Source organism: Dicentrarchus labrax, unplaced genomic scaffold (assembly GCF_905237075.1).
Source record: "Dicentrarchus labrax unplaced genomic scaffold, dlabrax2021, whole genome shotgun sequence".
NCBI lineage: Eukaryota > Metazoa > Chordata > Actinopteri > Moronidae > Dicentrarchus > Dicentrarchus labrax.
The window spans coordinates 24471110-24495713 of record NW_026136703.1 but is presented as its reverse complement, the minus strand read 5'-3'; the positions used below and the strand labels follow the sequence as shown (position 1 = coordinate 24495713).

The 24604-nt window shown below is 42.1% G+C and overlaps 1 protein-coding gene across 1 annotated transcript in view; it reads right to left on the bottom strand.

Moving 5' to 3' along the window:
• Positions 1 to 3035: 3035 nt before the first annotated feature.
• The window catches only part of LOC127356139 (protein jagged-2), a 56333-nt gene continuing 34764 nt past the window's right edge, over positions 3036 to 24604 (bottom strand). Inside the window, exons 6-26 of the mRNA XM_051387665.1 lie at positions 24045 to 24175; positions 23250 to 23369; positions 23012 to 23125; positions 22457 to 22570; positions 20754 to 20867; positions 19633 to 19679; positions 18941 to 19114; positions 18695 to 18845; positions 18411 to 18575; positions 17671 to 17784; positions 16551 to 16664; positions 16019 to 16132; positions 15735 to 15851; positions 15437 to 15464; positions 13879 to 13964; positions 12196 to 12309; positions 11627 to 11742; positions 11237 to 11500; positions 9955 to 10086; positions 6816 to 6975; positions 3036 to 6417 (exon numbers count right to left, since the gene is read on the bottom strand). Of these exons, the coding sequence (XP_051243625.1) occupies positions 6065 to 6417; positions 6816 to 6975; positions 9955 to 10086; positions 11237 to 11500; positions 11627 to 11742; positions 12196 to 12309; positions 13879 to 13964; positions 15437 to 15464; positions 15735 to 15851; positions 16019 to 16132; positions 16551 to 16664; positions 17671 to 17784; positions 18411 to 18575; positions 18695 to 18845; positions 18941 to 19114; positions 19633 to 19679; positions 20754 to 20867; positions 22457 to 22570; positions 23012 to 23125; positions 23250 to 23369; positions 24045 to 24175 (2842 nt within the window). The 3' untranslated portion in view covers positions 3036 to 6064. The remainder of the gene's footprint in view (positions 6418 to 6815; positions 6976 to 9954; positions 10087 to 11236; positions 11501 to 11626; positions 11743 to 12195; positions 12310 to 13878; positions 13965 to 15436; positions 15465 to 15734; positions 15852 to 16018; positions 16133 to 16550; positions 16665 to 17670; positions 17785 to 18410; positions 18576 to 18694; positions 18846 to 18940; positions 19115 to 19632; positions 19680 to 20753; positions 20868 to 22456; positions 22571 to 23011; positions 23126 to 23249; positions 23370 to 24044; positions 24176 to 24604) is intronic.

Here is a 24604-nt window from a genome sequence, read left to right as displayed (position 1 = left end):
ACCTTCAGTATGAAATTGGAGGATTTACATATGTAGAGTAATTGATAAGAGAGAAATTACCAGAAATCATCCAGTAATGTCCAATATGCAATTGAAGACATATTGTACATATCACAGCAGGTCATATATTTAATTCCATGGAAACAAAGGGAAGCTTTGGTTTTACCCCTACTGGAGGTAGAACAAAGCACAATTCCATGTTTTATATTCTCCAAGGCCTCCCATATATGAAATGGATTCTTGTACACAAATATTTTACTGCTAAAGTGGTTTAATTGACTGATATTGTGACACAACCCATAAATAAAACCAGGCCGAATGTTTTTCTGCACCAAATACTGTACTGCTGCTTTAAGTGACATCAGAATATGTTTTGGTACATTTTCTTTCTTTTTAAACTCCAGAAACTCACCGAACTTCCGCCTCTTCCAGCTCTCGTTCACTGGGATGCTCTGCTCTCTTCCTCACATATTTCTTCTTGCTAAAGAAATATCGCTCACTTAGCTACTTCCTGAAATCTTCTCATGGCCATCACCAGTTTGTTAATTTGTTTTTAGCCCAGGATGGCAGAGTCATTCAAGACCCCCCCTACTCTCCCTCTCATTGGTAAGTACTCATTGCCTTCGTCGGTTGGGTTGGTTAGGTTTAGGCATGAGGAGTGAGATTGGTTACGGTCAGATTGTCAGGGTTAGCCAATCAGAGGCAGAAAAGGGTGGCTCATGACTTTTCCATCCTGGGAAAAAAAACATTGCAACCAGTTGGCTGCTCATTGGCTAACCTGACGCTATGTTGCCCTATTGATAGCCAATGAATGAACACACATGAATGAGTGACAACTAAGACAACCAATCAGTGACTCTAATATTGCAAACGCAAGCTAAATGCTACCTTCAAATGTAACTTTTGAGGTTGTATTTCTGAAGTCTTAAAAGCAAAAATGGTTAAAATATTAAAATAATCTTAAAAAACACACCTATAGGTTATTAAAATGAGCTTGTTGAATAAACATGGTAAACACAAAACTACTTTAGTTTCAAAGTGTCAAAAGGCAAATAAAATATGATACGTATTCTTTAAGGCACATTTTTACACTCTCATGCCCAATTGTACATTAAAAGAGTTATTGGCTGCAGGGGCATGTCCAGACTTTTCATTTGACTGGTGTGGCACAAGTGGGGCACTAACTTATGCAGGGGTGGCACAAAGTATGTTTGTGAGCTTTCCAGTCATTACCAATTTATGCAATTCAAATAGGGACCCCAGTATGCAGAAATATTCAAGTAAACCAGGCAGAAGTAACATATATTTCTACCAAAAACTACTTGATATTATCATAAAGTGGGCATGTCTGCAAAGAGGAGACTTGTAAGTATCCATAGAACCCATTTTTATTCATATGTCTTGAGGTCAGAGGTCAGGAAATCCCTTTGAAAATGGCCATGCGAGTTCATTGTTTTTAAATGAACTGGCACACCCCTGATTGGCTGCTGTAATTATAAATGTTAAGGAGCAAAACTGTTGCACACCTGTAAGTTGACAGGTGCGTAGGAGAAGACCATGGATCAACAGTACAGAACAAACGACTGAGTGTGTTTCGGTACGCAGACCTTCAACAGGTAATGATGAAGGTCTGTGTAGCGAAGCGCTGTTTCATTAAATATCTCAAACACAAACAAATACTGTGGACTTTGGAAAACACTCTTATGATTTCAAGTTTAGACAGCTGATACCTCATATTAGCTTCATTTGAGCATCGCAGCGTGGAAAAACTGAACCCGTGTGGGCCGATAGCCTTCACTATAACCAGCTCCTGTAGGAATCTGGTATCAGTTTACATGCCGCATTGTACGATGACACGCGATCCCAACGCCACCACTGGCCCGTCCTCCTTCTAACTACACCAACATCTCCACTTCTCCTCCATTGTACTCCCCTCCAAGTAGGTCAGCAACCATGCCCCCATACACGCGTGTGACCTGAGCACAGCGCCATCCAGGATTCCAGACACGTTTCCCATTCTTCCCAAAACAACTGCCGGGTTAATGAACACACACATCACGGCACATAACGTCCCACCAAGCATTATGGATGTCCAACACAGCTGCTAGGAGGCTTTCATGCAGAGCTGGCTAATGTTAATCATTTCCCACAGTGTCATTAAAGGGGCAGATGGAGGCACGCGAAGGACTCACCTCATTGGTCTGGCGCTAAATGAGGCGGGAGGCCGAGAGATGGATGACTGGCTACCTGGAGGCTCTACGGGGGAGCAAGACTTCAATGTACGAATTGATGAATTTCTATCGTAGAAACAAAAAGAAAAAGTGTACAATTTCGAAAGACTAGAGATAGTTGTGTGTATCTCTTCCTTCGAAGACAATCCGATACGTATCTGGATACATGGGCTACGATTTGATACGATATGATCTGCTAAATCAGAATTGGTTTAATGTAGATGATTATTTTTCTAAATTAAAATAAGCCAATTTTCTAAAAGTGACATTGCTTATCTTCAGATAACTATATTTAATAAAAGCTGGAAAGTGTTTAATATCTTCTTTCTTGTGCTAGACTTGGACAGACTTTTGTCCAACTTTCCTTCCTTCTTATAGCATCTGGAGTAGTATGTCTTCCAAACATTTGATGGTGGACGTGTCTGTCTATGTTACTCTTGTCGTTCTCAGAATATCGCGCTTTCTAGTTGTACTTGATTGGTGAAGTGACTCCAAGCCAGTTTGAGACCCCTGGCCTTTAATCTTTTTTACTATGATATATTATGTATGTGCTGTAGCCATGAAATCAGGCATTTTCTCCTGGGTTTTCAACCAACTCGTGGAGTTAACATTAAATATCTAGCTTGCTACTAACTACAAGGAATAGTGATTAGCTAGCTAGCTACAAGAGATCAAATCTGCCAGTGACAATCACTCCAGCTGGATAAAAATGAGCACTCTATTCTTTAAAAATGATCACACATTAAGAAATACAATAAGAAACCTTTAATATCTCGGCATAAAAAAAGACAAAACGAAATAACCTTTGGTATAAAATACTTTAATAAATAATAGGATTGTTCTAAGAACAAACAAAAAAATTCCACTAACAAACCAAGACTTTTACTGAATTTTGTACAAAATAATTACAATGTTCTGCACATTCAGCCCCTCCTGTGGGACTAACACAATGTAAAATTTACTGACAGAATATGAATTTGGGTTTTACATGATTTGCATTATTAACAAAAACATAAAATATTGAAAACATAATGTTCATCCACAAATAGTGACAATATTTGACTCTGTTTTTTGTATTTTCACTACCGCTGTGGAGGTAATGCTCAATGTTTCTCTTCTCCTGTGTGTTCTTAGTGCAGAAACAGACTCTTTACATACACTGGACAACAACCACAACATCAACAACAACACAACTTGTTCCCTTCATTAGACCAGAATAGATACAGGAGGAGAGGCGGGGCTAAACGGGGGAAACAATGTAGGATACACACTCCCATTCAAACTGCACACCTTTTGATTTGTCTATGACGGGGGTTCAGTGTCTTGCAACAGTGTGCACAAGAAGGGTTTTCATACTCACTAAACACCCTGCTGTCAACAGACAGTAGAGTGGTGCATAACTGAAGTACGAGCAGGGTAAAGGGAGACTGACAGCGATGCTTTTAAGTAGTTTGGACCCTGCGACACGTAAGCGTGGATTAAAAATAGCGCAGGTTTAAGACGCAGGCACAGGGCTACTATATTTGTGCCATTTGGAGTCCCTAAGTTAGACCAAGTAACGAGTTAGGCCTCAGAACTTCTGGTGCCCTGAAAATTTGGGAGGGATATAAAAGGATTTAAAAAACTGGACGCTGTGAAATGTTCCTTTTCCTTCAGAGTATTTTAAGTGTAGACGTCTAAATTTGGTTTATGTGTCACTACAACTGTCAGAGGGGCACAAATTGAGGTTACTAATGTGTCATAAATCTCAGTATATGACTCACTATAGAGTAGATGACTGGTTCTTGTGTTAAAAGGACTAAATAAGCAAATGAGGAAGCAATTCTGGACACAGCTCAAGTCATTTTCCGTGACGCTGTTGGACAGAAAAGTGCACCTACTGAGCATCATTTCAAAGAAAAAGTGAACTCGATGAGGAAAAATCCATGAAATGAGTGTCCCTGCTGGAGGCCTGAAGGCTGCTGCCAGGTCGCCCAGTATCACCCACCCGTGCTGTGCACTGAAACTCTTTCGACCAGGATGCTGACAGGGTGTTTTTATTACTTATATACGTGCATACAGCCAGTAGGATGTGAAACACCTGTCTGAAATGAAACAGTAGAAAACAGTTTAAAACACAATTTAGAAGCTGTCTTACTAAAAAGCAGCACTGAAATAAATGACATTTAGATTGCTTTTTGGAGAGTTGGCCCTCATTAATTGAATTTGTGGGTGCAAAAGGGCTCTTGAAACCTAATTTGCACACTGGGAAAAACTAGAAGGTTGATTTTTGCAAGGATTGAATTTGAGGAAGGGCTAGATACGTAGGAGTTAAACAACTGTTATAGAAAAATTACTCCTGAAGGGTGGCCCTCAGAATCTGTTTTTTAGGGGCCCAAAAGTCCTTAAAACACAGTGAAATGAGCAGGACTGTTGCACAGGAGGTTCTTGTATTCAATGCAGCTCAGATCCAAACAAGCTCTCACAATGACCGACAGGCCTAACAAACAACTCTCCAAAAAACAGCTGTAACAAATAATCAGAATACATAAAGACAATCAATCATGATCTCTTTTCTTTTTTAAACCAATGCTCATGACTCAGTGGGACCCTGGACACAGTCCGAAAAAATCTGTATAAAACCTGTCAAAGTGTCAACAGACACTTATAAACGGAATGACATCATTTAAAAAACAACCACAAAAACGTATTCTTTAGAATAACTATGATACAAAGCATCACTTAAGTTACTAAATTCAAATATACACAGCCATTTGTTTCCATATTTACATATGTACATTGCAAAGAAAATAACCTTTAGTGTGGTATGAAGAGTTGTTACTAGGACATCGTTCCCTTTATATGTTTTTAAATTCTGCATAAACTCTATGGGAGAAGAGAAGAGGAGAAATAAAAGAAAGGGCTGAAGGCACTTTTCTACCAAAGCAAATACTGAAAAATCATCATGTAGACTCGCAGGAAGCAGACACAATTATCTTAAAAGGATATATGTAAGAACCTTTAAGCATTAACACAAAATGGAAAAGATGTTTATGAATGTAAACAAAAAATGCTCATGCCAGGTATCATACAGTGGATTCTCTGTGCCAACCTTCCAGGACTTAAATGCATATAAAATCTTAATTATTATTTTTTTAAGTTTTTTATCTTTTTTTTTTTAAATATAAAAAGACATGATATCAAGACGGTGTAGAAAAGGCCCGCAGGTTTGGGCTAAGGCAGACAGGAACCAAATGCACCAAACAGTAGAAACATTGTTAACAGCTGCCAGCCGATGACGTTCAGTTAGATCTCCAAAAGAAATAAAAAGGGAAGCTAGTTAGTGAAGTTAGTTCTGACGAGGCAAAGTTGAAAACAGCAACAGTCTGTAAACAGAAAACAAATCAGGAGCCAAGAAAAGAAAATTCTTTTTGATTGCAACAGTGTGACCATTAAACTGAAATCCAGAAATCCAGAAGCGGTGATGTTTATTTATTTATTTTTTTTTGCTTTTTTTTTTTTGGTTTTTGGTAACATAAGCCTCCGTGCTGCAGGCCAAAGACGTTAAATAAGGTGTGACAAACAAAAGAAAATAGAAAATTAAAGCATTTGTAATCTTCACTTTTGGTGCTTTTAAGAGTCGAAGAGTCAGTGACGTTGAAGACATCGCAGTTTGTTTTTGATTCAGGAAGGTCCCTCCTCCTCTCGTGTGTTCATACATAGTGGTCTTTAATGTCCTCGCTCAGCTTGGCAGCGTTGAGGTTTTTACACCGGTTGTCTTTGGGGCTGTACGTCCGGTGCGGCCCCTTGACCGGACCACTGCGCGACGTGCAGATGACCCCTCCCCTTACCCATCACCCCCTGTCCTGTGCCCCCGCTTTGGGGCACTTTTGTGGCGGACACTTCTCCCCCATGCCCAGCTCCCTCTCCTCGTCTTCCTCCTGCCCCTCCTCCTGCTCCCCTTCCTCCTCGGCCCCGTCGCACGTCCTGTCCGAGGAGCCCATCAGTTTCTGGCGGAGGGGGCCGTCAAACTGAATGTCTTTGTCGCGGTTGTCCTTGAGGGCGATGCGGTTGTTGACCGTGGTTTCCTCGGATCGGAGCGCTCTCTCGCGCTCTTTCTTCCTCTTTCGGGTCCACCAAACGCAGACAACGATGCAGAAGATCCAGAGGACGCTGAAGACGACGCACAGCACCGGGACCAGGTAACCTGAGGGAGGAGGTCGGAGCAGACGTTAGGAGAAAATAAAAAATATATTTGCTTCAACATGCCCCATTCACATACTGCAATAACCTCCAAAAACCCCACCCACCAAAAGATTATTTTTTAGTTTAGATGAGAGAATTGACCTTTTTCACAGCAGCCATATTGGCATGAAATAGTAGGTTAAACACAGGTGTTACCAATGATACTAAATAGGGTTCTGTTCCATTCAGGAACATGGAACCTTAATTAGTATCGGTAACACTTTACCCTACTATTTCATGTCAAAATGGCTGCCGTGAAAAAGGTCTATTAGAATAAATGTGTTCAGTTTTGTAGAGCGGCGGTTCCCAATTTGGGTCGCGAGGCCTTTGAAAATACACGCATGAGAACAGGCGACTCACCAACAGGCGGCGACTCCACCTGCGTCTCCACTCTGAATTCCACCACAGCCAGCATGACGGTGCTGTTGGGGCGTTTGGACAGGTCGCCGATGATGGCATTGGCCGCCTTCTGGATCTGCCCGTGATCGCTGTCCTTCGACCGCCCGTCCTGCTCAAAGGACTGCGCATGTGTGGAGAAAGAGAGATGTTCATTTCATTTATGGTATAAAAATCAACTTGCAGAAACTAGTTGAGCTTGGTAATACATCAGAGAGAGCGTTTCATTGCTTCTATTTTTTGGTTGAAGTTACGTTATCATTGTGTGGTAATGAAGCTGCCATAGAGTGGTTTGTTGCTGCAGTAGGTAACTTTTATAAAAATAACTTTTCGCCATGACTATTGAAACCTTCAGTAGTACATGAGACAGATAATCTGTGAAAAAAATCTGGTTCCTCTGGCTCGTTCTAGTGCTCCTAATGATATTTGTAAGAATATACCGGGCCTGAAAGAAAGCAACCAATCAGAGCCAAGAAAGACTGCTGATTTTTGAGTCTCACTCACAGGTTGAAAAATATCGATGCTTGGAATGTGACTCAACAATCAACTATCCTTACGCTACAAGCCCTTCGGTGTCTTTCCATCTTTCTCAATTATCTGTCCCGTGTACTACTGTCAGAAAGTTTCAGAAAATATGACAAAAAGTTATTTTTATAAAAATTACCTACGGCAGCTTTAAAATGGTCAGCTCTGCAAGGACATTTTAAGCATCTAGAAGTTGATTACAAGGAACCCAAATGCTCCCTATAAAAATGTAAACACACAAAAGCACCACAGGTTCAGTGATGAAGAACCTGACAGCACACATTCAGTCAGTACAGTAGAGAAAGAAAATAAAGCCCATTTGCCAAATGGTCTGAGTCTTGCTTGAGGCTATGCAGGACAACAATAAAAGAGAAAGAAAGAAAAAAACACACACATTCATCCGTCAGAATAAAAGAGATTCTCATCCTAACATCTGGCAGGCTGTGGACCCCCCCCCTGCTGAGACCACAGAGGGTGGAGTTAATTGCCTAATAAGGTGCTGAGGGTGAGAGCAGGGAGGTGGTGGGGGGAGGTTAGAGGGGGGATTAGCTGTGTGCTGTGCAGTTCAATTAGGACAAACAATAGAGAACAGGCCAGCTGTGCTCCCTGCTCGGCCGGGGACAAACACTCCTCTTTTCTTCTCCTGGAGAAATCAGCGGCTCATTCACACACCTCTAACCCCGTCCCCCCAAAGTGACTGACAGACCACATCATAGCGACACAAAGCTCAGTATCCACCCTCAGTACTGTAGACTGTCTGTGGGGTAAAAATGATCATCTGCTGAGAGCTGGCAGGGGAAGTAACGTGCACCAAAATCTATATGACCTGCAGAAACAGACTTTCTATATAGTTATTCTTAATGCCTGCCACTGAGCCGGATTCCCCCTGACATCAATGAAATGAGGCGGTGGAAACACTACCACTTTTATCCACAGGGGCCGCCAGAATCAACACAAACTGAAAGTTCCTTGTACGTAATTAAATCTGTATCGAGTCTCGTCCGCTTTAAAGGACTTTGTGACGATCTAACTTTGTGAATCTTCACCAAACAGAACGTCTGAATGTCGCTTCCAAATATTTAGCTAGAACTCCTCGACGATCACTTGATTTCCCTTCCAGCACACTTGACGCAGCCTCAACATATCAAGATAAAGCGGGGGGGGCCCTCTCGCTCTCCCATGCACTGAAACATGTTGAACCATTTGTTTCTTGCTCAGGTTTGAGGCAGAGCGGCAGAGCGGATCAGGTTCAGGGGTTTACAAACACACCCAGAGCCTTTGGAAGAGGATAAACGGACACGATTCGGCGGGCCGCACTCCGCCAGGCGCGCTGACATTATAAAGATTTCACCCACACTTGGAAATGAGCGCTGACATTTTGCTGCAACACGAGTCGGCAGCGAGTGGGAGTTTTTTTTTTTATGAAAGCCTTGTTGTGGGGTTTGGGTAGATGTCAGGTCCGCCACTCCTTTTCCTGTATCTGTCGCTCAAAACAGGCTTGCAAACATCAGAGGAACAAGAACTAATCCCCTCCATTAAGAGCTTAGTGCCCCGAAGTGACTGATTTCCCCCGAGTCTGGGTGGCCGAGAGAGAAAGAAGGAGGGAAGAGAGAGAAAAGAGGAGAGAGAAAGACGGACAATAAAAGAGGAGGGGTAGAAAGTACAGTGATAAAGAAAGAAATAGCAAAGAAAAGCAAAAGAGGAGAAAGAAGAAGATGGAGGAGGACAAAAAGAGCAAAAGGAAGAAGCAAAAATGGATAGCAGAAAAAGAAGAAGAGGGAGAGCAGAGACAAAGATCAGCAAGGTGTTCCAAGAGAAAAGCTAAATCTCATCCAGATGTGGTTAAAGCTTCAAACGCCTCTCCCTCTTCTTTCTTTTCCTTTTCTCTTTCTTGTTTCTTTTTTTTAACTCAACGAGGGAAGAAACAGAAAATAGAAAAAGGTTCAGATTTTACTGGACTCCTCTGGAAACCATTTGCAGTGACAAATTAAGTGTGATTTAATAAAGTGGGAGAGGAAAAGAGGGAGCAGCGAGGTGTGGAGAGGGAGAGAAGGCAGCAGCTTCTAAATCTGTAGGTGTTGGTTGGTTCGTATTTGTCTGTATACCTGCATATCTCTAAATAACGTGGTTTAGACTTCATAGAAAACTACAAAAGGGGAGAAGATGCTGAAAATTAGACCAAAGTCATAAGAGAAAAAACACAATTATCTTTCAATAAGACGTGGCGGCGGAGAGCGTTGAAGTCAACACGAGGAGCATTCAACCGGAGCGGTTAAGCCAGCACCGGAAGCAAGCATTAGCTACTAGTCTCCGTTGTGGTTCAGGTGTCAGAAGCGGTGCGTCTTCAAGCAGTCTGCGGGGGCGGTTTGGGGTTAGGTGCCTTGCTCAAAGGAGCTTCGACAGTGCCCAGGAGGTGGAACAGGCACTTCTACAGCTACCAGTCCTCCCTCCATACTGTGGTCTCGACTTCCAGCCTTTGAATGAGCTACTGTGTTCAAGCACAAGACCACCACAAAGAAAATGGTATATATCAGTGTGTGTGTGGGCATGTATGTGTATGTGTGTGTGTAATAATCACCATGGCGACCTCCACGGCGTCACTGTTGGAGTAGGACAGGTCACAGAGGATGAGCAGCGCTCGCTCCTCTGCCAGCGTCTGAGTCACTGGGAGGTACCTCAGCTCGGAGCAGATGTTCTCTACAGTGGTGCCCTGTGACACACACACACACACACACAAACACACACACACACACACAGATAAGACAGATTAGTATCAGCACTGCTGGCGAGGAACAATCAGCTTCTAATTCCTCCTAAGTCTGTTTCAGATGCAGCCAATCAGAAAGCCTCGGCCCAGCGGGGGACACTGTGGCTCGGATCTCAGATCAGTATCTGTGTCGGAGGAATAGATTCGTTTCCATTCATAAAACTTTATTCAGACCTGCCGCAGGGGGCCAGTTAAGGTTTCATGAGACAGTAGTAAACAACAAAAATACCATCTGGACAGACAAGAGAGTGAAGACTGAAGTTTCATTAAGGACTGAACACGTCTGTCACTTTAATTAGAAGTTTATGGACTCGCTGTCAGCTTTTGTTTTCACCACGTACAAAGTTTTTCTGGATTTTGGAGATTTTTAAGACATCTAAATCTGATTTAAAAAAACACTCCTTTACTTTTTACTTTTTCCCCAAATGATTTAATTTTACTATCTGGGAAAAGACAAGAACGGCCTCCAAATGTATACTGATGGAGAAATTACACAATGCATGGTAGGGTTGGACAGTATATTATACCATACCAAACACTGACTCTCATCTGTATACACTGAAGCATGATGTGTGATTGCTGCTCTAGATTGAAGATAGAAGACATCTGAAGTCACTTTTCACCCATAAATTTCATGAAATTAATTTCCTGCACTCCCTTTTTTATTACCCAAGGAGAAGGAAGAATAAAAGCTGTCAAACTGCTGTGTAAAGCCACAGGTTTTCACTCTGGGCCATTGAGAAGCTTAAACACACATTTAAGGTTGAGGTGCCTTGCTCAAAGATGGCAAAAGTGGCAGTTAAAGTATAGGAAAGCCTAACTGAATCTGTTCAAGATTCTTAAATGTTGCGATTAATCACTTTTTGTATGAAATCTCAGAAAATAGCATCCAAAGTAACATCTTCAAATCAGCTGTTAGTCCGACCAACAGTCCAAAACCCAAACATATTCAAGTCACAATAATGTAAAGTAAAGAACTGTTGGTATTTTTGCTTAATAAGTTACTTTTAATTACTCTGAATGATTAATCATTTATTCAAACACAAACCATAAACTATAACACCACATTATCGACATACAGGGAGACCCTCACCTGTGGCACTTTGTCCTTCTTGAAGATGAGAGTGATGTGAGCACAGCTGTTGTCAAGGTAACCACTGTTAGGCTCACACTGGGTGTGCAGGGGTGTTGGGGGGTCAGGCGTCGAACACACGCCCCACTGGTGGCAGGGCGGCGAGAAGCAGGTGAGGAACTGATGCTCCACGCACTCGTGACCTCCGGGGCAAGACGGAGGGTTTGCTACCGGAGGAGGAGGCAGAGCCTTGGGGAGGAGGCAGGGCAGCCGACCGCACCTCACCTGGAAGAACATGGCTTCAGTGACTTACAGGTTTTAACTTTATAAACTGCCCTCGCAGACACTTTGCTGTTAAGTCATTATACAACATTATTTTGGTAAAATCACAGTTTTCCCTGCAAGCCTGACCTTGGAGCAGCGAACATATCCGTTGACACACTGGCAGGCATTACAGTCCTCTTCCCACCGGCTGCCGTGAGGAAACTGCAAGCCAGCATGACGACACGACTTCCCAAGTCCGATAACTGGAGGGAATAAATGAGAGAGAGTGGTTCAGTTAACAGTAATCTTCCAACTTACTTAACCGATCCTGCAGGAAACCCACCAAACCTTCAATAAACTGATTATTATTGGTGCCTCCAAGTAAACTTCACGACAAGACCCTTTGTCGTCAACTCATTTGAACTTAAATGCTAGCCAAAATCTGTTTATGCTGTATGAACTTAAACCACCAAAAATGTTCTGTACTCAAATTAACACGTTGAAAACACAACTTTACTACACTCATTTGAAGGCAGCATCAGATTTACAGAAAACACCAGCTTCCATTAAATGGGATTTATGTTCTAATGTGATATTTTTTATTTTGCTCCCATAACTTTGACCCGACAGCAGAGATAAAGTAACTGTAACACAAACATGGCAGCAAATCCACATCCATAAAACAAACCGTTGTGTTGGAGATTTATTGTACTCACACGCTTGACAGCGAGGTCCAGCGTGTCCCGGTGGACAAACACAGCGGTAGCCGTTGATTTCGTCCATGCAGGTTGAACCTTCGGCGCAAGGAGACGACTGACACTCATCTATGTCTGTAAAAAAACACAGCTGTTTTAACACATTGGGAATTATTAACTCCTGGGACTTTAACCCACTCATGCCCACAGTGGCAGTTTATTATTTCCTTTACAGTGCTCAAAGTACTCGCTGAGCTAGAGCACAAATATAGGGTTTGTTTTTTTTATTTTGCAGGAAAACACCTGGAAAAATAGGTTAGGAATTTTAGATCTCCACAGTGTTTGATACACACATAGTACGGACTGTTACAATATAGATTAAAAAAGAAAATGATAATCTGTTTTTTGGTCCAGTATTGCCTTTTCTTCAGACCGTAGAGACATTTTATGATGGTAAATGGTAAATGGACCTGTACTTGTATAGCGCCTTTCTAGTCTTCCAACCACTCAAAGCGCTTTTACACTATGTGCCACATTCACCCTTTCACACACATTCACTCAGTGATGGCAAAGTCCATCGAACAGAAACTAACATTCATACACATTCACACACCGATGCATGGCATCGGGAGCAATTTGGGGTTCAGTATCTTGCTCAAGGATACTTCGACATGTGGCACCAGGGGCTGGGGATCGAACCCACAACCTTCCGATTTAGGAACGACCCGCTCTGCCTCTGAGCCACAAATGATGTATTTGGCTGTATATCAAAACCCACAAGGAGTTGTGTCAAAAGCTTGGGAATACTGGAATCAGAAAAACATCACCTTCAATAATGTGATTTCAGTCTAAATCTGATATTTAACATGCAAAATCAATGTTAATATGTGGAATCAAACATTTAGATTTTGTCATGTGTCGCCACATGTCTTGTCAGTTACCACAGCAGATTTTGTGTTTCCACCTCTAACAGAAATACTAAATAAAGTCATTAATGGGTTATGAAAACAGGCCGTCCAGGTAATTCAATATAAAAACTGTGATCTCTTATTGAGTTTGGTCATAAAATACCTATAAATCATACAGGGAAAAGACAAGACTGATCCACGGAGTGAGAGAAATAGATTTGTTTCGGTATATTCCACAAAATAAATAAAATATTTCACACTTATTGTGCATCTAAAATCCTGAGTCATAAACAAAGAGCTGCAGTACCTTCTCTGGTAGCAAAAGAATCATTTTTTTCCTCTTAATTTATACATCTTACACAATTCTTTCTCACATTGTTGATTTCTTTCTGAAGCTTAACCTCAGCTGAGAAAAAAACGGAGCTTTGAGAGATCTGAATGTTACATTCAAATATCTTCAATGAGCGATGGAATTCAGAGAATCGCCCTTTGCACAAAGGGTTTATAGCAGTTTGGTTTGAAACGCTTCAATTGGATAACACTCCGGTTCTGAAAAGGCTTTTCTGAAGAGATTTCTCCCAGAAGGCCGCGGGAGAGCGCACTGACCCGTCTGACGAACCTCAGCTCTGACCTCGGCTCAGCGCCGAGGGGAGAGGTTAAGACCGTCTTCCTAAAAGGCTTCCTAATCTGTCGCCCTGAAACAATCGACTCACGCTCCCCCTGCCACGGCCTTTCACCTCTGACCCCCCGCCCACCTGACCCCTCCACACGCCCCCTCTGGTTCCCAGGGACTCACTGATGCGGCAGTCCGGTCCGGCGAACCCTGGAGCACATTCGCAACGGAACCAGTTCACGCCGTCCACGCAGATGCCGCCGTTGTAGCTGCAGAAAGGAAACAGAAAGAAACAGAGTTAGCTGCTGCTGAAGAGCTGATTGGATTCGTGAAATGTATCCTTTGGGGGGATAAAAGGTCTGCTTCTCCTTGCAGGTGGGCTTGTAAAAAACTAAACAAAACCCAGAGTCAACTCCTTTGAGGGGGAAACTGGCCGGAATACATTGCTCTGGAAAAGCTTGTCACATATGATTCTCATACTCATTCATTTAGTGCATTATTTAACCCAAAATTGCAGAAATTCAGTGGAAATCTGACTGCCTCATCTTACTCACTGAGCTGCAGGATGTACGCTCAGTCGGCTGTAATGATTTAGGTACCCCCATTTTCTAATAATTCCTCAAAAGTACAAAAGATTTCATACGAGTTTGGTAATTCCCCAAGAAGCTTCATGTGAAAATCAACATCACAAATTCCCCAACATAACTTCCCTTTTCTGTCTTATTTTTAGACAAACTCATATTTTAGGAGATAAAAAATCTGTCATCATCATCTGTGCCAACTGTTCTGAAAAATAACATTACACGGCCCTTTCAAGAAAACTTCTCAAGAAATGACCAGTTAGACAACTTTGCAGGGGAAAGAGAAGGAAACTAAAATAGTTCCTTCCTGCAGTAACATCAGTAACTGTTTGTCTCACTAACCCTCCGAGCTACAGACAAACTATCAGACTTTTTTTTCTCCAGAGACTCTGAGTGTCAGCAGGATGAAGCTGATCCCTGATCAATGTCCAGACTTCATATGTAAATCCCTGCTGACCACATACTGAGCCACCAACCCCCCTAACACCTCCACTTCTCACAACTACCCCCAGGACGAGACCGGTGAATGGTGAGAGGGGCGTCTCTTCACACTCTCCTGCCTCCCTCTCTCTACCACCCCCTCCTCCCAAAACCCCTACCACCACTAATCCACCTGTCAGTCATTGTAGAGGAGGGTGAGGAGGAGGGGGAGGCTTTTGTCCAGGGTAGCGTCTCTGATCCAGAGAAGCTGTCAAGAGTCGCTTGTTTTTCTCCACTTGTATGTTTTTGTACAAATCTTGTCATAAAATGTAAAACAAATTGAACAAAAAACACATTCAAATTTCCTAAAATGTAAGTTGATGCCTTTAAATGTCCTGTTGTCAGTCCAAAATCCCCAGATTTAAAGCTATATAAATCAGATAAAAGCAGAACATCCTCACATCTTAAGGAGCATATTTTTCGCACACAAATTCTTCTTTTCTTCAAACTGGACAGACTGACACCATAAAAAAATCTCCACTTCTGCTGTTTTCTTAGCACCAGTTAAAAATCTCAAATGTGCCAGAAAACTGCAGCTAACAGCCTTTGATAACTGCATGTTGAACCAGCACTGAACTCTACACAGCCATGAAAACAATCCACAACCAGTAGTGGCAAAAAAGGTGAAAACAATGTCTTTATTCTAAAATCTTCCAATATAATATTGAACAAAGTCTTACCAGGGATGTGGATTGCAGTCATCGACATCTGCAAGAGAGAAAAAAAGTTGGAAACTTAATTATTAAGATGTGACTATGTATATGTCGCTTTTATCTTTTAACCATCTTCAAAATGTGGTTGTCTTTTCAACAAAAATTAGCTTAGCACATAGCATATCTAAGTACAGGAAAGGAGAAAGTTGCCCGAGGTTGTGACTGAGGCTTGCTGAACTGTTAATGCCGCACAGAGCAAAGAGCCTAAAACTTATTTTTAACGTTCAGAAAATTATTGTTCATAACTCCTTAAACAGTGACGTACTCTGTGCACAGGTGGGTCCCTCCCAGCCGTCCTTGCAGATGCAGGTGAAGGCGTCTCCCCCTCCGACACATGTCCCTCCGTTCTCACATGGACCCGAGTCACATGTGCTGTTCTTGGCTAAAAAGAGAAAAAACAAGATTCCCTTTAATGAAATGTTTTTATTCTGAGAGAGCTGCTCCTTGGCCTGTGATCAGAGCCGCAACAACGTAATATATATCCTTGTATCATTACACTGTTATGAGCTGAGCTTTGACAGTGTAATTAGAGTGTAGCAAGAGCCTGACCTGTGTTGCAGGTGCTGCCACCCCAGCCTGAGGGGCAGCTACACAGGAACGAGTCTCCGTGGTCATAACACGTCCCCCCATTACTGCAGGTAGTGGAGTCGCACTGGCTCTCACCTGAACAGAGGAAACATGGGAAAAAGATTTTGACTCTGTGCCAGTGTTCAGTAGTGATTCATTCAGCTCCAAAATCACAGTTCAGAGACACCGTCAGAGGGTAAAACAAGCCTGCACAGTAGCCAGTTAGGGCACCATGCCTCAGAGAAAAGATTAAGGGGCTGAGGTAGTTAAAGAATATAAGACCTGACATGTAGGAGAACATGGAAACCGAAGACAAAGACACCATTCATAAGAGCTGCATTAGCTCTACGAGAACAATTAAAATAATCAGAATTTTAAGTATCACAAACTAATGCAACTTCTTCAAATTCATCTTACGACATGGGGCTGGAATGCCCATTTAAACTTCACACACATAGACATTTCCTTCTTTTTATTCCTTCAAAATCTCTAACAGAGATACATATTAACTTACGCGAGTGGCAGGTCTTTCCTTTCCAGTTGTCGACACAGTTGCAATAGAAGTCGTTCAGCAGATCGACACACTGGCCTCCGTTCTGACAGGGGTTCCTGTTGCACTCATTCACATCTGGAAAGTCAAACAATGGGTCAGTGCCAAGCGGCAACTTCTGTGGTTAAAAAAGTGCCAAAAACTGTTTCTGCAGTGCCTCCAACGACCACTTGAGGCTGGCTCCAAAAGCAAGTCAATCTCTATAAGGCCCAACATTAAAATGTCAAACTTTGCAGCAGAAATAAATGGTTTTGGTGTCTATACTCATTTCTAACATTATATTAAGGCTTAAAGTTATGCATAATTAAGGGCGTGGCCACTCTCAGGCATTTCTTTTTTTTGTAACCAGGCTTCATTCAGCCTGCTTCAGCTCCAGAAGAAGATGATTAGCAGGGAGGAGTCAGGACTGCTGAGATGGTGGTGTCCAGATATGACCACAATGAGCTTCAAAGCGGCTGTTCAGAAACCTGTGGGTGATGTCACAGAGACTACACCTATTTTTAATTGCACAGTCTATGGTCAGTTCAGTTATTTTAGTTATAATCTTCTGATAACGTAGATCTACATTCCTAAAATGTCTGGAAGCACAAAAATAACTTTAAGATTAAGATTTAAGATTATGACCTTGCATGTGGCTGTTTGGTATGCAGGAGATTTATGAGATTGCTATATTATTATTATCTATATTATTTTTGTATAGTCAGTTGACAGCTTTACACTCTAAAAGGTGGTTGATGTTTATTTGTTTCTGCTTTTGTACGTCTTACTTCTCTCAATATTAATATAAGTAATAGTGTCATCTGCAAATGTGCACACTGACCAATGCAAGTAACTGGCATATGCTAGTTACAAAACAGATTGCACTTATCTCCAAAACAAATCCTCCATTGTTGTGTCTTCCATAAGATTCTCAGACTGCTGATCATTCCTCAGTTGCCGGAGGCCAGTGATAGATTTTTCCAAGATATGTGACTCCCAGGCAATATGACTTAGCAAGGCTCTTCCCTAAAACTTGTATACCTGTCCTGATGCTCACACTGACCCCCTACAAAAGACAGCAGCAAAGTTACACACACATACTCACCAACATCACACAGACTGCCCTCCCAGCCGTCTGGGCAGAAACACTGGAAGGAGTTGATCCCATCGATGCAAGTGCCTCCGTTCTTACAGGGGGATGACGCACAGTCATTGATGTCTGCAGGCAGAGAGAGGAGAGATTACAGAAGTAAATCTTATGTTTTGGACTTATTTAATTAAAAAAAAACAAAATCCAAAGAATTCCAAATATTTATCCACAAAATTTTAATTCATACATTTTCATTGGCAACTTTAACATTGCAGCTCAGTCTTTTGGTATGATAATAGCATCTGATGAACTCTTAACTGTGCTCATGCTGTAGGAGCATCGGCTTTGTGTCTAATATGTGAATATATATATCAAATTACAACCATTATGTTTTGGTCTTTTTCACATTTCAGAAGTAAAAACACGTCTTGCGAAGCTAGTTCTTCCTGTTCCTTTCAGCATTTAAGAATTAGAGAACATGGGTGATTTTGAAAAGCATCCTGTGCTAGTACAAAACCCAAAAACTGCAAAGTAATCGGATGTGAAAGAATTTTTCTGCACAGATAACAAGCTCTCTTCCTGCTCATTTTTGGCTCCGGATTTCCTTTTTGCGCTCTTTTTCCTTCTGCTGTAAACTAAACTAAGAGACTGATGATTAGTGACACTGAGTCTGAATTACCGTAAGAATCATGTGGTTCCCAGTGAGGGTAACTGATGATAAATATAGTCTGTGTGTTGAGCTAATAATGACTCACTCTCGTGGCAGTAGGTGCCAGTGAATCCCGGCTCACAGGAGCAGCTGAAGTTCCCGGCAGGCAGGCTGATGCAGCGGCCATGGGGGCCACACACATTGGATGAGATGTGCCATACCCGCTTTTGGGTGTCATTGGTTGCCACAGCAACGGTGCAACTATCAATCACTTGTTGAAGTGGAGAAAAAAATTAAAGAGATGATCAGCAGGGCAGTAAGTCAGAATGGAAAGTGTCTTATTTCCAGCTTTGTAATTTGAAATCAGAGATAGAAGGATTCTCCTGGTACCTTGACACTGGTTGGTCTTGCAGTGGTCCTTGAGCTCTGAGCAGGTTTTGCCCTCGTAATCGTCTGGGCAGCTGCAGTAGAAGTCTCCCATCAGACTGTGGCACTTGGCTTTATTGTGACATGGGTTCGGGCTGCATGGGTCATTCTGCACCTACAGATGGAAAACAGGGAGGTAGAGGTGTGTTCTCAGTAAAGGTTGAAAGCACCAAACTGCTCTTGCAGTGAATCGCTGGATCTAGTCCTCACCTCACAGGTTGTACCAGCGAAGCCTTGCGGGCATTCACACACGAAACCGTCCAGCAGGGCGTGGCAGCGGCCACCGTTCCTGCATGGACTGCTGGCACAGCGGTTTCTCTGAACCTCACAGTGCCGACCCACGAATCCCGGCTGGCAAACGCACTGGTAGCCTCTGGCCACCTCCTGGAACAAAAGCGAGAAGTCATCAAGAGCTCTGTTGTCACATTTGATGCAAATGATCAAGGTGTATTTTATAATGAAAGAAAACTGGTTTTGTTCAAGCACCCAACAGCACATGCAAATCCCTATTCTCCTTGCTCAGTGCTGGGATATTTTCTCTTTTATGGACTATGTTGAGCTTCAGAACACTTAGCTAGACAAAGATTTGCGGATATTAGCATATTTAACTATATGAAATTATATGAAACCAATAAATACATTTCAGCCAAGCACTCCCTACAAGACAGTACCTTTATTTTGTACTTATTCACTCGCTTTCAGGAATTTGGCAATCAATGTGTCAAAACCAGTATACCCCTGAGCATTTTCTTTTATGTTCTGACAGGTACTCTGATCAGCGATATTCTTGTTCCAACTCCATTACTGCAGCATGTAACATTAAAAGAATATATAAATTCAACAAAGACCTCTGTGTTTTTGAAAGCTATAAATACTCCACATCTGACATTTATGTATCTCACCTTGCAGTTCCCTCCGTTCTGACACTGACCATGGCAGCTGTTCACATCTGTGAAGGAGACAAACACAGAGAAGAGATCAGCTTTGTGTCTGACACATCGGGTAGGTGAACATGCATTGGTGCTGGAAAATGCAGCTACTACAGAAAAGCAAAGCGATCCATGCCTAGATGAAATGTCAGATGCAGATTCAGAAGTGGGTGTAGTAAGAACATGCAACAAAACCAAACTGCAGAAGTCAGAACTAGAGTCAAAATGTTCTATTAATGATTTACAACAGTTGGGGGAAAAAGTCAGTTTTAGTCGTATAGTTTAGAACAATATACTTTAGAGGAATCAGGCCAGGGTGTGGCAGGTATAAACAGCCATCTGTGAGGCAAGAGAAAGGAGAATGAATAAAAGGCTTAAGTCCAGACCCCTCAGCTAGTTAGCTGCTGTTCCACTAGCATTTCAATAGATTTTCTCTCATCACTCTTTCTGAAAAGCCAAAACATGTTTTCTGTCCATATTCCAAATAGTATTTACCACTGTAAACCAAGACTTTTTTTAAGCAAGAAAAAGCTAAGATTATTTTGCTAGTATTCAGCATCCCATGGGTCTTATCCAAGCCCAAAGTAAAATATAAACAACTAAACAAACAAACAAAAAAAAGAGCACGGATTATTTGTTAGCATTCAACTACATAATAGGCTACGCCGTGAGTATCCATTAGCATGCCTTCAAAGACTCATAGGAGCAGCTAGTAAATACTAATCTATTCTGTCCAAATCCTAAAATAAATTAGTATTTAGTACTGTACTAGATAGTATATTAATGTATTAAAACTAAGGCTAGGATTATTTTTCTAGCATTGCCAGCAAGAACTGGCCATTAGTGTGCTCTCAAATGGAAGCTGAAGCTGTTCAATGCTTTCTTGAAGTGTAAATTTGACTGTCCAGTATATTCATTCATCTGTATTATTATTTTAACCTTTAAGAAAGACTGATAAATAACAAGAGATGAGTTTGACAGAGAAAGACGCTAATGAAACCGAAGCTAGCTAGCAAAGAGGACTTCAGGTCTAACAGTGCTACAGGAAGGTGGAAAGAGGCTGAAGACTAATGATTTGCTGGGTTGATACTAACTGATGTCACAGTTCTGGCCCACCCATCCACGAAAGCAGGCACAGTGATATCCACCAATCAAGTTTTTGCAAGAGTAAGCATTGAGGCAAGGCTTCCCCATACACTCATTAACGTCTGCAAAATGGGACGAGAGACACAGAGAGAATGAATGAGAGAGCCAAGAACCTGCTCAGAAGCCCCATCACCAAGCGTAGCTTCTCATTGTACAACACAACAAAATTACACCAATCATTCTGATTTACAACTTTATTCTGTTGACGACTAAAACCCCTTTCAGACATCTAACGTTTCCGGCTTTATCCACCAGTCACAAAAATGGCGTTTAGGCGAGAAAGTTTCAATGCTGATTTTTTAATGACTTGATTGATGGCCGTCAGGACTGTGGGGGGTACTCGCTCCTGTTTCTCACTGTTAGTAGATCCCTATATACAGTTTCAGAAGTAGATATGAGAAGTAGAACTCAGTTGTATATTTCACACAGTCCAACAGTGTCCAAGCACAGGTAAAACTGTCAAAATGTTTTATTCAATCTCTATATTTGTTCCATATTGTTCAAGAAAAACATCTCTACATATTAAAATAGGTCAATATATTAATTATTTTCTTTCTTAATTGCATTAAATCACAATTAAATACAACCTTTTACGCATATAATGAGAATATTTGACCCTGTGTGTGAAGCCTTTCTGTTAATGTGACTGTATTCAGTTACGTTATTAGGTACCATGTCGTCAAAGCTTTTATGACTTTTATGGGAAAACGACGTGGGGTCTTTTTCAAACATGTAAAATTGCTAGAACATTTACAGGGTGAAGTTCATGTCTGACAGGGTTTAATTTCGCCCCACTGCTTTATCCTCGCCCCCCCCCCTTTAGGGTTAATGTCTCTCTATTGCATTCCCTGAAGGCCAACCTGCGGCATTCCAAGTGGTCAGTTTCAGAGGCAGCTAACGCCGCCCCCGTCGCGCCGCCTCGCTCACTATAAACCGACACAGTACATTAATACGACTCCCAGGAGGTAAGTGGCACCTGTTGGCCTGCTGAAACTAAACACTCCCAGCCCCTTCCCAAAAACCCAACCTCCCCCACCACCACCACCACTACCCTTCCTCCTCATCTCGCTCGCTTTCAGGTATCACCCAGCTCCCTGGAAAGGGGAAGCGCTCTGAGAACAATAATAACATGAGAATCCATAACCCTCCCCGCGCGTGTTTACAGGTTATAAAGTGTTTCCTGGCTGAAGTCGAAGGGGGTGAGGGCTCCACTATGCCGGGGCACCGCCTCACCGTAGCGTACATATTCCCCTGTTACGCCCAGTCTGGAGCCAAAGATAACCCCCCGGTGGAGTATATTTGGTCTCAAGGCTAGCAGTTGCCAGGCGGGAGGTTATTTTTAGCTTTACTCAAGTCACCTGGCTCGAGTTGCAGATGATACCCAGCGAGCATCTCTGTTATACACAAACACACACATACACTCAGTAGAAATTGGTGACCCTCCTGCAGCTAAATATCCTATAACTCTTCAAGCAAATTAGATTCCTGCAATGAATTTGCACACATGGCATTCACGGTAGGTGCAACACACAGAAACACATCACCGCAAAAATACCATCCAACATGCAACTGTTGTTTTATGCTCCAAAAACGATGACACATAAGATTTAGAGCCTATTCTTGTGTTCATCAATCATTTAGCGAGGCGTACCTATCTGGCAGGTCTTGCCTGTCCACTGTGGAGGGCAGAGGCATTCGAAGCCGTTCTCCATGTCGATGCAGATTCCGCCCTGAGCGCAGGGACTGGAGGCACATTCATCTGTGTCTGAAATATAAAGGAGAGGAAACTCAGTCACTCTCACTCAATAGTTTTTCTAAAAGTCTGATCTCACACCACTAGTACCACTGGTGACACCGAGTATCAGCTACTTTGGAAGCTGGTCCTCTTTAAACCTGAAAATTAAGCTGGACAATTACCCCATTTAGTTCTGTTCCCAACTTAACATAACAGGACATAACCTTGGTGTCCTCAGTGGGAGCTACGACTCTGAGACATTAAAGGGATAAAATACCTGGGCAGAAATGGTACAGCAAAATCTCGACTGGTTGATTGAATGATGAAAAATAACCCTAACTCTTAACATTAAGTACCAAGAGTCAAATGCTGATCAACCAGTAATTGGAGAAAAGGGAAAAAGACATTTTCCAAAAAAGACCAAATGGTTGATCTCATTGCTTTGTCTCATCTGCGGAGAGTTATTATCACCTTGAGCGCAGGTCAGCCCGGACCAGCCTGCTGGACAGTGACACTCAAAGCCTGATGGGACCTCGTGGCACGTCCCTCCGTTGGCACATGGGTTGGACACACAGGCGTGCTCCGCTAGAGGGAAAAAAGATTGGGAAAAGCAGGATTAATTATACATCTTTCATCAGATTTCTCTTTTGAACTTTGGATTGAACATGTGAGTGGCACAGAAATCTGGATTTTGGATTTAGAGACTCACCGATCTCGCAGTTCTTGCCAGAGTAGCCGTCTGGACAGGCGCAGTTATACTCATCTGGCTCTGTGTTCATACACGTCCCTCCGTTCTTACAGGGCCGGTTAGTCCCACAGTAGTTCAGATCTGCACAGCAAAGAACACTGATGTGACCTACACTGTCTAAAATACAGCCGCCATACACAATAACTTGTTGTTACAGGCTTTTCTTTCTTACAAAAGCATTGATTGTGGGTTACGAGGAGCACAATGTAGGAACATATTTACAGAAAATGTAATTTCTACTTTAGTTCCCTGCATCTTGACCAACCATGTCCTCATGCGACTTGTGTGGCGCAACGCAGTCATGCTTCAAAGGACCATGACAGTGATTTTGCATGTTTTAGCCCATATACTGGAAATCAAAAATACTTCACAATGACTCCTGACTGTTTCGCAAGTCAAACTGTAGTGTACTTTCCTTCTAGGCCACCGTTGGTTTCCATTTATTTCGAAACAGTGAGTAATTTTGTCAGTTATTTTTCATATCAGTACAAGCAATGTCAAACCACTACCTGGCTGAAAAGTAATAAAAACAGTATGTTTTAGAAAAGTAATAGAAAATATAATATGAATGATCAAAAGTTAAGGAGCGAAACTTGCAAAAATATACAAAAGAAATAATCTTTATACCAAAATTAACTCATAAATGTCATCGACAATCTGAAGCCAATACAGTTGCCTTTGACTTATAAATATCCATGATATGTATAGATGCAGTATTGCTTTGTCATGTAAACACTGTGCAGAGGAACATCTGACCTTTGTCACAGAGCAGACCTCCCCAGTTCTTCTCACAGGTGCACTGCCAGGGCTCGTTGCAGGTGCCGTGAACACATCCAGGATACGGCAGGCACTCGTCGCAGAGCTGACCCTGCCAGCCGTAGTTACATCTGTAACACACAGTGGGGAGGATTGTTAGTTCTTATACTCATACAGTGACACATAACTACACACCTGGATGGAATACTGGAAGAATGAAGTATTTTCCCCTAACGGCAAACTAAACTGCGCATAAACATATCTAATCACTTGTAATGGAGTCATTTATCGAATGCTTTATTGTTGCTTTTATTTAAGTAAGATTCTTGAATACTTCCGCTGATAATCAAAGAACAGATCACAGAGAACAGAGTTCATCGGGTTCAACGGTAGATCTTTTGGTAAAATAAGTGCCTCTTATTTCACAAGCACACTGAGAATGTGTTCTTATTTACAGCTCTGTCCTGAGGGAATATCAGGCACACAGATGCACTTAATAACGAAGGGGGAGTTGGCCACGAGAAAAACAGCGTTAGTTACGTAGTGATAACAAACAAGTC